General features: G+C 39.7%; 1 protein-coding gene across 3 annotated transcripts in view; it reads right to left on the reverse strand.

The window, feature by feature from the left end:
* The window catches only part of MCF2L2 (MCF.2 cell line derived transforming sequence-like 2), a 396533-nt gene that overhangs the window by 45860 nt on the left and 333155 nt on the right, over window positions 1-17518 (reverse strand). For 2 of the 3 annotated variants that reach the window (XM_075861683.1, XM_075861681.1), the window contains exon 27: window positions 14678-14773. The exons of the other annotated variant lie outside the window; for it this stretch is intronic. In XM_075861683.1, the coding sequence (XP_075717798.1) occupies window positions 14678-14773 (96 nt within the window). The remainder of the gene's footprint in view (window positions 1-14677; window positions 14774-17518) is intronic. 3 annotated transcript variants of the gene reach the window in all.

Raw genomic sequence — 17518 nt, forward strand, 5'->3', positions numbered from 1 at the left:
GGGAGGCCTTCCTAGTCTGGCTCCTACTTTGCAGCAACCCCTTCTGTCCTCAGATTTCGATCCTCCTAACTAGTCTGTGATGATGGACTAATGTAAGCTATCCACCCAGGATAGACAACGCAGACGCACTTCGGGACTCTGTCTATATTGCGGCCTCGTGGCCATCTTGTGCGTCTGTGTCCCCAAAAATCCCAAAGCCTAGGGTTGCTAGGAGAGACAACCTTGGTTAAGAAAGGACTTCCGTCTAAATTGTCCATACCAGTGACCATAATGTCCGGTGAGAGAACGCATCAGGTCTCGGCGTATCTAGACTCTGGATCCACTGCTAATTTAATCCGTATAGACCTGGTGGATCTTCTTCAATTACCCACCACCACCATGGAGAGGTCATTGACGGTTGCATCAGTAAATTGACTTCCTCTGCCAGACCCAGTTATAGCTATGACCAAGCCGCTGAGGCTCCAAGTAGGGGCTCTTCACTCCGAACTTCTGTCGTTCTATGTCCTATCCAAAGCCGTTAACCCTGTGTTGATGGGCCTGCCTTGGCTCCGACTACATGCCCCAGTCCTGGACTGGAATTCTGGAGATGTTCCCCAGTGGGGCCCTGAGTGTCAAAGCCGATGCCTGGTGCAGATTCATTCAGCTCAGCCATCGCTGCCTCGGTCATTGTCAGGATTGTGGGGTCATTATGCTGCATTTTCGGATGTCTTCAGCAAGAGGGAGGCGGAGACATTGCCTCCACACCGGGTGTATGACTGCCTTATCGAGCTGATACCTGGTGCATCCCTTCCCCGTAGTAGGGTATATCCTCTCTCCTTGCCAGAGACTCTGTCTTATGTGAAAGAGAACTTGGAGAGGGGCTTCATACGGAAGTCTTCCTCCCCCGGCAGGAGCCTGGTTCTTCTTCGACAAAAAGAAGCATGGTTCTCTTCGTCCTTGTATTGACTACCGAGGTCTCAACCAGATCACGGTGAAAAATAAATATCCGTTGCCACTGATCAAGTGCGTGTTTGAAAAAGATGCTCTACCCTTCCTGGGCTACATCGTCTCAAATCAAGGTCTCGAGATGGATCCTGAAAAGGTAAAGTCTGTCCTGGAGTGGCCACGCCCTCAATGCTTGAGGGCCATACAGCGCTTCCTGGGATTCGCCAATTTTTACATACAGTTTATTCCAAACTTCTCCTCACTGACTTCTCCTATCTCTAACCTCACTAAGTGTCATGTAGGGTTCGTGGATCCACTGGGCCGTACCGCCTGGGCGGTATGGCAGCTGGCCAACAGGGCGCAGGTCAGAGTCTATAATTTATATAGGGTACCTGTGGCAGCTCGGACAGTAGCAAGGCAGGCTTGACAGGAACTAGGCAGCAGGTAGACGACAGGCGTAGAGAAGCAGGACAGGCGTGGTATACAGCACAGCACGGCTACAGCTATGCACGGCACTAGATCAGGATACAGGTTACAGGATACAGGAACAGGGAACACTGGGAGCAGGAAACACTAGGGAACCATTTGCAAGACAGACTTGGAATACAACAACAAAGCTCAGGCGTGGGAGGATGGGGCTGGGACCTTCTTATAGCCCAGGATCACCAACAACCAAGGCGGTATGGCCCAGTGGGTCCACGAACCCAACGTGACAGCCTAATGGTGTGATCCACACAAGTGCTGGCGTACTCTGTCATATTGTCATTCATAGATTCAATGGGCCTCTCTGGTGGCTCACTGCCATGTTTCTGTATCTTCAGCAAGGTATAAAAGGAAGAGATGGTAGGCTGTTTAGTAAACAAATATTTACATTCATCTGATGAAATATTTTTTTATTTTAACCCCATATTTAGCAGTTCCCGCATTAAAGAGAGGTTTTCCTGTGTTGGATCAACAGGTAAAAAGTGTGTCGAACTACTTTACACATGTGGATATATGTAGTGGTCTTTGTCCATCAGTACAACATTTCTGCCTTTTTTGGATTACGTTATAACAAGTTGTGTATTGTCCTTCAGTACAATTAAGGCTATTTTTTCTTCATATAGGAGATTGCTTGAAAAATAATAACTGGTTCTGCTTTTCAGACTTCTTATGTCTTGCTCAACCAATGTTACTAAATGGTGGAGTGGAAGTAGAACAAGGTCCCAGATTGGCAAAGAGTCCCTCACTTGTGTAGAAACCGGTTTCCTTTTCAACCAGCATTTCTTCAGGTAGTGTAATAGGTTGTTCCTCTTTTTTTTACATAAAGTCAATATTTGAATATTTATTTTCATAAAATTTATGTAAAGCCAGTTTCCTAGCAAAAAGGTTCATATTTTTTGTCTATTTAAATTTATTAAAGTTTGGGGTGGGACTGTTTTAAGTCTCCCCTAAAAAAGAGGATTGTTGTGTCTGGGATATTGTCAGTTGTTGAACTTGAGTGGCCATTAACTGTGGTAACTGTACATTCAACTGTAACACCGCCATTGGGCTGAGATATTTTTTGTCTTGACAGTATATGGGATAGAGCAATGCACTGTGGTACAGTAATTCCCTGTGATAAAACCGTAGAAAAAGCATGCATAGAGGATAATGACGTTTTTGAACCACAGCTTGATTTTAAAATCAGGTATGCTTGTGCTTTTTGGTATTGGTCTGAAAGTTTCTATTGGTTGAAAAATTTGTATTGTTTTTGATTTTCCTATTGCCAGTCCGATTATCGGTGGGGTGATGCCTATAATTGCATTTACATCGGGGTAATCTGTGATGAAAAACATTATTTTAAACCCTTCTTTCATTCTGAGAAGATTGTATTGGTTATAAGGTGAACATTTCTATGACAAGAGACCTTTTCCTTTGTTGTAAATGGGATTACGGTTGTGTTCCTTTTTGTACACTTCTCTTGTTTCAAAGTCTAATTTATCCCTTAATAATGATGTTTCCCAGCCTTTCATTTTATAAGCGTCTCTAAATGATTTTGAAGTTTCTGTTCCAATTGTAAAAAATTCAGTATGGGCTGAAAATGTTTTTATTTCTTCAAGTTCTTTCTCGAGAGAGTTATTAATTATTAAAAAGTATTATTATTATTTATTTTTTTTACAGCATTCACCGAGCGGGTTAAACAACGCTATATTGTGATAGTTCGGACTTTTACGGACGCGGCGATACCAGTTATGTTAATTTTTATTTTTTTTAACATTGATTCATTTAAAAAATGTGAAAAGGTTTTTTTTTTTTACTTTTAATACTTTATTGTTTTTGGAACATAACAAAAATCTTTATTTAACTGTTTTTTACTTTTTTTTATTATTCCCCTAGGAGACTTGAAGCAGCGATTGTTGGATCGGTTGCATGACATACTTCCCCTTAACCCTTATCACGTACAGTTACGTGATTTTGCGTGAAGGGGTTAAAGAGGCTCTGTCACTACATTATAAGTGCCCTATCTTCTACATAATGTGATCGGTGCTGTAATGTATATTACAGCAGTGTTTTTTTATTTAGAAAAATGATAATTTTTGACTAAGTTATGACCTATTTTAGATTTATGCTAATGGCTTTCTTAATGCCCAACTGGGCGTTTTTTTAGCTTTTGATCAAGTGGGCGTTGTAAAGAAGTGTATGACGCTGACCAATCAGCATCATACACTTCTCTTCATTCATGTACTCAGCACATAGTGATCCTGCGTTGTTCACTATGTGCTGTCACTTACTCACACATTAACGTTACTTAAGTGTCTTGAGAGTGAATAGATATCGCTTCCAGCCAGGACGCGATGTCTATTCACAATCCCGACACTTCGGTAACGTTTGTGTGGGACTTAATGACAGCAAGCGTGATTTACATTACAGCGTCAATCACATTATGTAGGAGATAGGGCATTTATAATGTGGTAACAGAGCCTCTTAATTTGAGGAAGGGTTTAGGAATTACAGTTCTTTAATATGTAGCTGCCTCTTTTTCAAGGGACCAAAGTAAATTGGACAATTATCTCAAAAGCTATTTAATGGGCTGCATGGGCTGTTCCCTCATTAATCCATCATCAATTAAGCAGGTAAAGGGTATGGAGTTAATTCCAGATGTGGCATTTGCATTTGGAAGCTGTTGCTGTGAACCCACAACATGAGGTCTAAGGAGCTCTCAATGCGAGTGAAACAGACCATTGTTAGGCTGAAAAAAAATTAAGAAATCCATCAGAGAGATAGCACAAATGTTAGGAGTGGCCAAATCAACAGTTTGGTACATTCTTGAAAAAAAAGAGCGCACTTGTGATCTTGTGAACTCCAAAAGGCCTGGACGTCCACAGAAAACAACAGTGGTGGATGATCGCAGAATCCTTTCCATGGTGAAGAAAAACTCCTTCACAGCATCTACCCAAGTGAAGAACACTCTCCTGGAAGTAGGTGTATCAGTATCTAAGTCTACCACGAAGAGAAGACTTAATGAGAGCAAATACAGGGGGTTAACCAGAAGGTGCAAACCATTAATCAGCCTCAAAAATAGAAAGGCCAGATTAGACTTTGCCAAACAACATCTAAAGAAGCCAGCCCAGTTCTGAGACAGCATTCTTTGGACAGATGAAGCCAAGATCAACCTGTACCAGAATGATGGGAGGAAGAAAGTATGGAGAAGGCTTGAAACGGCTCTTGATCCAAAGCACATCACATCCTCTGTAAAACATGGTGGAGGCAGTGTGATGGCATGGGCATGCATGGCTGCCAAAGGCACTGGGTCACTAGTGTTTATTGATGATGTGACTGAAGACAGAAGCAGTCGAATTAATTCTGAAGTGTTCATGGATATACTTTCTGCTCAGATTCAACCAACTGCAGCAAGGTTGATTGGACGTCGATTCACAGTACAGATGGACAACGACCCTAAACATACTGCGAAAGCAACCCAGGAGTTTTTAAGGCAAAGAAGTGGAATATTCTGCAATGGCCAAGTCAATCACCAGATCTCAACCCGATCGAGCTTGATTTCACTTAAGGCAGAAAGACCCACAAACAAGCAACAACTAAAGACAGCTGCAGTAAAGGCCTGGCAAAGCATCACAAAGGAGGAAACCCAGCGTTTGGTGATGTCCATGGGTTCCAGACTTCAGGCAGTCATTGCCTGCAAAGGATTCTCTACAAAGTATTTTTTTTAAAAAACATTTTATTTATGGTAATGTTTATTTGTCCAATTACTTTTGAGCCCCTGTAATGAGGAGGCTGTGTAGAAAAATGGTTGCAATTCCTAAACGTTTCACAGGATATTTTTTTTCAAGCCCTTGAATTAAACCTGAAAGTCTCCACTTCAATTGTATCTCAGTTATTTAATTTTCAAATCCAATGTGGTGGCATGTAGAGCCCAAATCATGAAGATTGTGTCACTGTCCAAATAATTCTGGACCTAACTGTAGCTCTTTAAAACTAGCAAAATATTTTCATTTTAATCACCTGTGTGTACAGTTTATAGCCTAATATACTAATTTTACCAAATCATTGTAGCAAGTTGTAGCACATCAACTAAATACAATAGTCATGTGGACGGTCTGAGCTCAACCGCTACAAAGGCATCATATACAATAGCAAATACCTGCAAATAGTAGCTCTATCAGATGGCACAAAAAATAGCTATGTGTTCAAATAGCAATTTAATTTAGATATTAGACATTTAAACTTTTAATAGCGGATATTAAAAGTTATGTTTCAACACACCAGCAGTTAGTAGGGAATCCTTATTTTTGTTTCATAATTTATGTTTTATTGTATGCATATTGCAATATATCAATGGATGGGTATTTGCGCTATATATAAGTTTGACTGGCACGGAAATGTGCTTGATATATTGTTATTGCTATTAGATAGTCTTTACGATGTCATTTTTTAAGTTCTCGGTGATATATCTAGTCTACTATTTGTGAAAACTGTATTTACATCACCTTGTGTTCTGTTGTTCTATTCTACAGGGTGGGCCATTTATATGGATACACCTAAATAAAATGGGAATGGTTGGTGATATTAACTTCCTGTTTGTGGCACATTAGTATATGGGAGGGGGGAAACTTTTCAAGCTGGGTGTTGACCATGGCGGGCATTTTTAAGTCGGCCATTTTGTATCCAACTTTAGTTTTTTCAATGGGAAGAGGGTCATGTGACACATCAAACTTATCGAGAATTTCACAAGAAAAACAATGGTGTGCTTGTTTTTAACGTTACTTTATTTTTTCATGAGTTATTTATGTCATTATGGGTGTCAGGTCCGAGCATTCCTAGATGAACAGTTTCCTGGAAAGTGGATTGTTCGTCATGGGCCAGTTGAATGGCCCCCTAGGTCTCCCGATCTGACCCCCTTAGACTTTTATCTTTGGGGTCATCTGAAGGCAATTGTCTATGCTGTGAAGATACGAGATGTGCAGCAACTGAAATTACGGATACTGGAAGCCTGTGCTAGCATTTCTTCTGCGGTGTTGCTATCAGTGTGTGAAGAGTGGGAGAAGAGGGTTGCATTGACAATCCAACACAATGGGCAGCACTTTGAACACATTTTATAAGTGGTCAGAAACTTGTAAATAACTCATGAAAGAATAAAGTAACATTAAAATAAAGCACACCATTATTTTTCTTGTGAAATTCTCGATAAGTTTGATGTGTCACATGACCCTCTTCCCATTGAAAAAACTAAAGTTGGATACAAAATGGCCGACTTCAAAATGGCTGCCATGGTCAACCGCCACTTGAAAAGTTTCCCTCCTCCCATATACTAATGTGCCACAAACAGGAAGTTAATATCACCAACCATTCCTATTTTATTTAGGTGTATCCATATAAATGGCCCACCCTGTACATATACATCTACATTAGCATGTCTGTGAAATGGTTAATACTTCTGTCTCTCATATGTTATCTCCCCCTTTTGCCATCGTGACTAATCGGGCCGTAAGACAGTATGACACCTCACTACCAGTTTGTGCAAATGTACAGGGGGGTGGGCCCGCCGCTCATTCTGATCAGGCGTCTTCCACCAGGGGACACAACGTGATGACGCCATTATGTCTGTGTTTGCCTGCTGATACCGGACCGGAAGTGTGGCTGCGGCCCTCTTGGACCCTGGATTTGATGCCATTATAATGGCACTAGTTTTTGATAAGTTAATTACCATACAGTCCCGATTGGCCAATTCTCACAAAGTATGCCCCCTCCTAGGATGACGCCATCCCCGGACGAAGGCGTCGGCGAAACGTGCATTGGGGTGGCGTCATCCTGTGGAGGAACCTTACCATGGGTATGTTTTTCCTTATTCAATTGACCTCACTTTTAGTGCATGGTTTTTGTACCAGCTCCATGTCCATGCTTTAATATGTGTACTACTTTATTGTATATTTGCTCTTATACACTTGTCGATATGACTATTTTCCTCCACTGGCTGACGCCATTTGTCATCATCGTTTGACTCATTTATCCCTGTATTACATTATGATGTTAAATAAAGCTTTTTCTATTTTTTTTTAAATAAGTTGTGTGCTATTGCTGACATTTTTTGTATTAACCCCTTAATGACCAGCCTATTTTGGACCTTAATGACCAAGCTATTTTTTACGTTTTTCAATCGTCGCATTCCAAGAGCTATAACCTTTTTATTTTTGCGTCGACATAGCTGTATAAGGTCTTGTTTTTTGCGGGACAAGTTGTATTTTTTAATAGCACCATTTTTAGGTACATATTGTTTATTGATTAACTTGTTAATAACTTTTTTTTGGGGGGGAATAGAAAAAAATCTGAAATTTCGCCACTCTTTTTTGCGTCCTAAATCTACGCCGTTTACCGTGTGATATAAATAACACAATAACTTTATTCAGCGGGTTGTTACGATTGCAACAATACCAAATTTGTATAGTTTTTGTATGTTTTACTACTTTTACACAGTAAAAACGCTTTTTTTTCAAAATTATTTGTTTTTGTGTCTCCATATTTGAAGAGCCGTAACGTTTTTATATTTTCGCCGATGCGGTTGTATGAGGGCTTTTTTTTTGCGGGACGACTTGTAGTTTTTATTGGTACCATTTTGGAGTAGATGCGACTTTTTGATCACTTTTTATCACATTTTTTTAAAGTCAGTATTCACAGAAAACAGCAATTTTTCCATAGTTTTTTATTATTTTTTTTACGGCATTCACCGTGCGAGTTAAATAATGTAATGGATTTATAGTCGGGGTCGTTACGGACGCGGCGATACCAAATATGTGTAACTTTTTAACTTGTTTACTTTGTTTTTTTAATAGTAAAGCATTTTGTAAGGGGAAAAGCTGGGTTTTTCATTTTTTTTCAATTTTTTTTTTAAATTAACTTTATTAAACTTTTTTTTTCACTTTTTTACTAGTCCCATTAGGGGACTATAATATGCGATTCTGCGATCGCATTTATAATACACTGCTATACTTTTGTATTGCAGTGTATTACTGCCTGTCCGTTTAACCCGGACAGGCATCTGCTAGGTCATGCCTGCGGCATGATCTAGCAGGCATTCACTCCAGGCAAACCTGGGGGCCTTTATTAGACCCCCGGCTGCCATTAGAGACACAGACACTCGGCGATTGTATCGCCGGGTGTCGGTGGGAGAGAGAGGGAGCTCCCTCTCTCCAAAACCACTCAGATGCAGTGCTCGCTATTGAGCACCGCATCTGAGGGGTTAAACGTGTGAGATCGATACTAATATCGATCTCACACGGCAGAGCAGGGACGCTCCCAGCCCTCAGCTACCTCTGGCAGCTGAGAGCAGGGAGATTTGACAGCTCCCTGCTCTGTTTACTTATTCCGATGCCGCGACGTAAAAAGTCTATGGCATCGGAATAAGGCCCGTTAGTGACCGACGTAGAAACACGATGGGCCGGTCACTAACGGGTTAATATAGCTAAAACAAAACAATAATAAAAAACAGTTACATGAGTATTATATGCAAAATACCAGCGTCATTATAGAAATACGAATAGTGCCTGGAATAGATACAAGGTATCAGCGTCACCATGGCAACATACGGAGTGTTTTTAAACCGAATTGACAGCTATGGCCCTCCAATCAATAGCGGTGGGCGGGACGCTTCACAAATAGAAATGACAGGTATGGCCCCTTAGCCAACGGCGGTAGATGGGCCTTTTGTCCGGGAACCACAAGCTCATGATTGGATGATGCCATTAACATTGCTAAGCAAAACTCTGATAGGCCCCCCAGGGTTTAGAAAGCCTGGTCTCATTGACATACTCTTTATGACCACACTGTGTAACTTATGGCAAATATAAATGTTGAGATGCTTGCTACAATGGGTGGTACCTTCTTTATGATAGGCTGGTTTGCATTTAAATAAGATACATCCGTCAAAAAACAGTATCATGAACCTGTTGTGCAGAGACTCCTGAGGACGCCGTTGTATTGTCGAAACATGTCAGGCTAGCCGACGGTGTCCGTAAATGTTGTTAATTTAATCTATCATATGTACATATTATAGCTTAATATACTGAGCTGTAGCAAATCATTGTAGCAAATCAACTGAATAAAATAACCATGTGGAGAGTTTGAGCTCAACCACACCACAGGCATCATATACAATAGCAATTACCTGAAAAGAGTAGCGCTTTGAGATTGCACAAAAAAATGGCTATAATAGCCGTAAGGCAGCCATTTTAAAATTTGTGTGTTCAAATAACAATTTAATAAAGAAGTTAAACATTTAAACTTCTAATAGCGAATAATAAATGTTACATTTCAACACACCAGCAGTTAGTGGGGATTCCTTGTTTTTGGACTATGGGATGTAGTCTATTGGTGTACATACATGTACCAGAATTTATGCCAGAAACTGGCATAGGTTATGGCGCAAAGCTCCAACTGCTGATGGCAGGCGAAAATTTGAATTTCTGTCACACGGACAGCCACAAATGCGCCAAATTTATTAAGAGGTATAAACTGACGTAAATTAGTTTAAGACTGGCTTTGAATGGCATTCTTAATATTACACCCCAATGTATCGGTAATTATCAAGAAGCCATGACCATCAGTATTTTATCTTATATTTTTGCATCACCCAGCTCTACGTCCCATTTTACTAAATTAGAATAGGTATCAGAAACAGTGGTTGTCTAAGTTTTGGTGAATAAAAGATAATGTATTATACTTTAATTTAGGGCCTATCAGGGTATCAAAAGGAACTGGTTCCTCCACCTTGGTTATATCTTGTAATAGTGATTTGCAAAAATCCACCAATTGCGCATACTGTATATATTGGTTAGATCTCGTCTCATATTTTGTATAAAATCTCTGCCACTTCAAAATTCTCCCTTCCTCAGGGTTCGGTATGTCCTCCAAGTGCTGTTTACCTTTAAGTTTCCATGTACCAAATAATTTATTTTGGCGGCTTCGAGGGGAAATGAGGTTAGACCAAAGGGGAATAAATTTAGACATGCAAAAGGGTAATTTGTATAATTTCCTAATGCTTTTCAAGTGCTTATTGTATCAATCAATACAATGCTCTCCTTTACAAGCCTAGGAAGATCATCATATTTCATTTTAAGATTGTCTGCGGCCACAAACTCTTATTCTAATGCCAAATTAGATAAATGGCTTGTCTCATGAATCCAGAACCTAATATGCTGGAAGAATGAGTCCGGGTTATAGCATCAATTTATTTGCAATAATTTTCATTTACATTTTTAACAGTAACAAATGATATTACATGGAAGAATGTATGAACAAATCCAAAGAGGTTTTGACATACAAGTAATAAGTAACAATCAGGGAGAAGGGAGGGAAGAGAGAGAGAGAAAGAGGAAAAAAAATGGGGGAAGTGGGAGGTTATTTATTTGTAACAGTCAGTGTTTCAAGACATCAAGTTATGAAATCGTCCCGGAATAGTCCAACCAAACTTGCCATACATTAGAGAACATTTCCTCTATATCCATAGTCAAGCTATGTAAACGATCATTGACTGTAATCCAGTTAAATTTAGACTTACTGTCTACAAATAGGAAAGACATGAATTTGTGAGATTGCTTGGACATGTGTCTTTTTTCAACCATACTAACTACGTGGTGTCCGAGGCACAGTTGAGTTTTTTTTACTCAGCTGCTTTTCTCTCTCTTACCAAATACAACCAAACTCTTTGATACGCGCCAAACCTAATTTCTCTCCTTCTTTCCAATTCCTTATTATTATTTCATTTCGACGATAGAAGCAACATTAGCCTGTAAGTGTTACTGGACGTGGTGGACAATCGAGTTGAAGCGTAGGATTTTCTAGAGGGAGTGGTCGAGTGGTGGATATTCGAGTAGGAGTGGTGGGAGTGGCCCAATGGTGGATAAGAGCTGGAGGGGGAAAAGCCAGAGGTGAAGAGGGGAAAGCCCGAAGGGGCTTATAAATGCCCAAAGAGGCTAATAAAAGCCCGAAGACGCTAATAAACGCCCAAAGAATCTAATAAAAGCCCGAAGAGGCAAAAAAAAAACGCTCAAAGAGGCGTAACCACCTTAAGTGGCGTAACTGCTCTAAGGAGCCAAAGAACCTTAAAAGGCATTTTTCTTAGGTTTCAAATTTTGGTAATTAGGTTTTAAAATACACTTATATTTTTTTCTAATATTTTTGAAAAATACTTATCATCATTCCTTTTGCTAGCGAGCCCGTATAACGGGTTTTCTATACTAGTGTAACTATGTTTAGACAGTCCCATTTAACAGAGCTTGTGATGGAGAGATTGTGATTACTAATACCCGAGGTATTTTTCATGCTTACTTTATTTGCTTCTTTTGGACACAGCCGGGTCTTTGATGCTGGGAGAGTATGGTGTGTTGTCATTTTGCTTAGAAAGCAGGGTAGCCCGCTCTATGCATTATCATGGCGTCACAAATAGGCTTTTACCTGGCTATACACATTGCACCTCATGATTTACACACTATACCTCCATGTTTCACACACTTGCACCCCATTATTCATTTATTTTCATTTAGGCACTTTACTCATTACTGCCCCCTATATTTCACTTATATTATTATGACTTGCACATACACTATTCATTTATTATTTTTTACTACACATCTTATGCACCACACACCACTCCCCTCAAGACTAGTGGGAGTGGCTATTATTATTTAAATGCACCTGTTCACTCTCCTTCATCAGCGTTTCTGACCTGTCTGTGTCCATTTGTAAGTATGGCCTTTTTCAACATATTAAATACATGTCGCCAAAATCGACAAACCTTCAGACATTCCCACCATATGTAAAGGGTTCCAACATTACTACAATTCCTAAAGCACAGTGGAGATGACGTAGAAAATTTTTTAGCCACTCTAAGTGGAACCAAATACCAACGTAAAAAGACTTTATAATTTGCTTCTACCAAATTCATATAATCAATATTTTTGTAATTTCCTCATTGAGAAAGATTTGGAAAGATCTTTCTCCCATTGAATCATATAAGGGAATTTGGCAGATAAAGAGATCATATATGCATAAAAGAAAGAATATGATTTCCATCAGAAAAATGCAGACACAGGCCTTCATAAGGAAAGTAAATCAGAACATCCGCTGATATTAACTTCAAGGAGTTTAGGAAATTAACTATGTGATTATATGGGAATAGATCAGTGTCAGGCATTATGGGTGAGTCATTTTTTTTTTACGGATCTAATAACGAGTCTATTGCCTGTACGATATTGATTCTTATCCATCCACCACTTAAATATCCATGTCTGTCTTCCCGGAGGAAAACATGGATTATGAAAAAGTTGAGCAGCAGGTGTATGCAGGGAGAGTAGTTTGTATCCCTTTTGTAGTTTAACGCACAGAGGAGCGGACATAAAACGGTCGATCTAGCTTTAGGTCTTAACCACATGAGTAGGTCAATTGGCATTGAGGGAGTAGCTGCCTGTTCAATAGATATCCATATAGCTGCATTTTTAGGTAGAGAAACCAAAAAAACTAGCCTGGCAACATAATAGTATTTGAGTAAATGTGGAAAATCTATACCACCATTAACTTTTGAAGTGTATAAAACATTTTGAGAGGCCCTACCATGTTTCGGGCCCCAAACAAAAGACAAGATATCGTTCTGTACGTTTTTCAAATATTGGGAAGGAACGTCAATTGGTAAGGTTCTAAAATAATATAAAATTCTTAGCAAAAAGGTCATTTTTATAGCTGCGATAAGTCCCATACAGGAAAGATTCAAAAAAATTAGCTAAATCCTCTTTTAGTTTTTTTCTTAAAGGAATAAAATTAGCTTGAAAAAGTGTGTGAATTGAGGGGGTCAGATGGATCCCGAGGTATTGAATGTTATATTACTTCCATTGCATCTTAAAGTTCAACTGGAGCAATTTTGCCATGTGGCAGGGAACATCAATATTGAGCGCCTCCATCCTGTCGTGGTATAATTTCAATCCAGACACTTTAGAGAATTTATCGAGAATATGATACAAGTTAACAAGGAATGTGAGCAAAGACGAGATAAGTAATAATATATCGTCAGCAAAAAGAGCACGAGATAGAACCTGAGCTGTTGGTATCGAATATATACCTTTAAGGATAATACATACAAGAGGTAGTCCCAATGTAAGTTATCAAATGCTTTATGTAAATCCAAAGAGAGACATAAAGTAGAATTATGTATCGTAACATCCCACTGAGCCTGAACCAAAGAAAATATGTCTATTATCCTACAGGTTTGGTCTAAAGCCTGACAGGATGTATATACGACTCCAGAAAGGAGTTGCCTGGATTTGGCCAAACTTTTCATATCTACATAATGAGCGATATCAGTCTATAATTCTGTCAGGAGGAATGGTCCTTTCCGGGTTTCAATATATATATATATATATATGCTCCGATATATAAGCTCTCAAGGCAAACAAGGAAGATAACCTTGTCTCAAGGAATTGAAAAAAGTGACCAAATGGGGCACATAGAGTGCTACGGGCAAAAAACTCAGCGAAATACGCTCTCTCTGCCTCCCATTGATGTCAATGGAAGGTCAGAGGCGTAAACGCTCGAAGATAGGGCATGACCCTTCTCTCTCCCGCGAGGCAGTTTTACCGCTCGCGGGAGTAAACCGTCCCCGCCTCCCATTGAAATCAAAGGGAGGCATTTTCGGCCTGTTTTTGACGAGTTTTGCGGAGCGGTTTCCGCTCCAAAAAGCTTGTCAAAATACTCCATGTGAACAGGCCCTTATAATGCAGTACATTAAGCCCTTCCTGACGAGGCACATTTTCCATTTTTAGCAATGTGCCAATTTAATAGCATATTGTTGTTCTATTCCTCTACCAACCTACATGTTTCTTGTTTGTTTTTTTCAGAAGATATAGTCCCCTGTTATTATGTAATAAAATTAGTGATATGTTTAACTATTTAAGACATCTTTGCAGAGATAGGTGTGGACAGCCAGAACGTTGATAGTCTATGGGAGGTCAGCAAGAGCATTGCCCTAAAGTGAAAGTCATCCGGGTATATACATTACAAATAGTCCTATAAGAACACATTACTCTGCTGTGGATAAAGGTAGAAAGTCATAGACATACTCGCAAACATTCATGCAGCGTAACGGTTATGCTATACTATGTATAGTGCATACTTAAATAGTGACTTGAACATAAACAATGATGAAACAAGAAGATGAAAAGTGAATGTGGATGGAACAAGTTCATGAGCTTGTGGAGGACAAGACACCACAAAGTGCAAATGCTCAGTTTACCTTTGGGTGGAGCTCTGCGGTTCGAAAGGCCCTGCAATGTGAACCTCTTTCTAGCAAGCGCTGAGCGCTCAAGGTTATGACTGGCAGGATTATCAGCTACGAAAGAGGGAGAGGGAAAGCAGTAAAGCTGGAGGGGAGTGAGGTTAGTTGGGATAACCAGCAAGCACACAAGGGAAAGGTTGGATGGTAATGGTCCTCACTTTTCATTTATGTAGAAAATTCTAAACAAAAGTTAAATACCAAAAATGTCTGATCTGTTAGGGATTGTGAATGTACATTAAGAACTGTTAGTTATAACAAACCATATTTAGTAATGACATTACATTTATTCAAATATCATTGAAATGATAATATTAGTATCAATGAAAGCACTTTAAGTTCTGCACCCTGTATAAAAGCATAGGAAAGCACAGTGGCGCCGTGCAGTACTGAAATTGTGTGTTCTCCTTGTCTTTGCGTGGATTTCATCTGGGTACTTCAGTTTTCTCCCACGCTCAAAAAACATACTGATATGTTAATTGTTTGCCTGTAATGTGTGTGAGTGTGTGTATGAAGGTGTGCATCTGATGTAGGGATATTAGATTGTGAGCCTCTTTGGGGACAGGGACTTATATATCAATCTCCGTACAGTGCCATGAAATCTGATGGCACTGTATAAGTAATGGGAAAATGTAATAGTTATTACATGTCATATAAGGAACTCTTAATCTACACAGCCCAATAAATGTTCACATTCATTTCAAAGGACATTTGTTAACAAAAAGGGAGATGATCATAATAAACTTCACAAGAAGTGTTGCTCACTATATAACTCGTTTTTTAAACCAAACATTAATGAGCTTGAAAAGACAATAGCAATTTGTTACATCGTTTGTGAGGTGAAAAAGGGACATACAAACCCATTTGGTCCAGATAAACACAGAAAACAGCAATCAAAAGGTTTGAATTTGCCTTAGAGTAGAACATTATGTTTCCTGGCCGCCGGATGGACAGATCACTGGATCAACATTGTACATTATTAATACCAGTAAGGGCTGTTCCATAATGGTGTATTTGGCTCAATGCATGAGATATAAATTTAGATCCATGGACGGGATCATATGTTATCTTGTGAGCCCAAACTCTGTATATATAATAAAGGGGTTATCCGGGAAGTGAACATTTTTCAGTGGGGGCTGCAAATCAAATAAATAAACCAAAAAAGAAGGCCTTACCTATCCCTGCCCCCGGCGATCCAGCGCTGACTCTGTGGCAGCACTTTCTTTACATGCACGTAGCATATGACCGCTGCAGCCAATCAGAGGGCTCAGTGGGGCTCTGTGGTGACTAATCGTATTTCTAGCATAATGCCAGAAATACAACATATGGCGACTGAGCCCTCTTTTGTATGCAGCGGTCACATGCCACGTGCATGTAAAAAAACACCGGGATTGCCGCTGAAGCCTCAGCGCTGAATCGCCGGAGCTAACGATAGGTAAGTAATTCTTTTTTGAGTTATTTATTTAATTTGCAGCCGCTACTAAAAACAATTCACTTCCCGGATAACCCCCCTAAGCTCGTAATGAATGCACAACCCTTTCAAAAATCTATCCACTCTTTTCTGCCATTACCGATTCCTGTGGGAGCTCTTTTCTTAACTGTACAGTTCAGACTTTTAAGAAACACTTTGATATATTGAGATTAAAGGTGTTGTCCGGTGACATACAATTGATAGCCTAACCTCAGAATAGTCCATCAATATATGATTGACTTTCTGCACCCCCCGTTGATCAGCTGTTTAAAAAGGGTGACATTGCTCCGGTGACTGCTGCCTCCCCTTTAATGCGTACACAGCTCCGTACTGCACAATGCCTTGACATCCTTAGTGACGGTGCCCAGTATATCAGCCTCCTCCTATTCAAGTGAATAAGAGGAAGTTCTATTACTGTACACAGTATGTGATGGTGTTGTGCAGTATGGAGCTGTGTAAGGAATGAAGAGGAAGCAGTGCACGCTGGAGCACTGCAGCCACTTCACAGTGGGGGTACTGTGAGTCGGATCCCCGTCGATTAGATACTGATGGCCTATCCTGACAGGCCATCAATTATATGTCACTCGACAACCCCTTTAAATCTACCTTCTTTAAAATGTAAGAGGTGACCCTGTGAGGTCCACAAATAGGATAAGTCACCACAAAATTTTGATAAGATAGGTTAATATAATTCCATAAAGGTATCTTATCCCTCCTTCGCTTCTCTTCACAAGAGTTAATACATTTAAATAACCTTTTGCTCATAACTGAGATCTTCCATATCTTATATTAATATTTGCCCTTCTGTGGTGTTCCTCCAGCTCCCTGATGTCCTAAGCAGAATAAATGAAGTAGTAATAAATGAACTTTGTCCACAAGGAAGATAATTTCACAGTGTAGTCATGAAATTGAATGAATGGTCTAACAAGAACAAACATCTATGTAAGCTTTCAGATCACTTCATTTCCTTATGTGCCCTGTAATCTGCACTGTAATAAAAAAATAAACTCAAATCCAGTCAATATAGCCACCACTATTTGTCTGCACTAGCTTTTATACATACATAGTGCTAGTTAGCATCCAGCTAGTAGAGAAAAAGGAAAGTTTAGTGTTTTCTCTAAAAAAAAAAATATTGTCCGATAGTTTATAGAGTACCCGGACCTGGAGTTTTTCCTGTACAATCTTTTGATCGGTGATCTGAGCTTTTCAGGATGGCTCCTCAGATTAGAGCCCAATAGGTCAGTAAATCGTCCACTCTCTCATGCTGTATCCTGTAAACATGTTCCAGTGTTATAAGATGAACATTTGGTCATGTCAGTTGAAGCTAAGAG

Source organism: Rhinoderma darwinii, chromosome 4 (assembly GCF_050947455.1).
Source record: "Rhinoderma darwinii isolate aRhiDar2 chromosome 4, aRhiDar2.hap1, whole genome shotgun sequence".
In the NCBI taxonomy this organism is placed as follows: domain Eukaryota; kingdom Metazoa; phylum Chordata; class Amphibia; order Anura; family Rhinodermatidae; genus Rhinoderma; species Rhinoderma darwinii.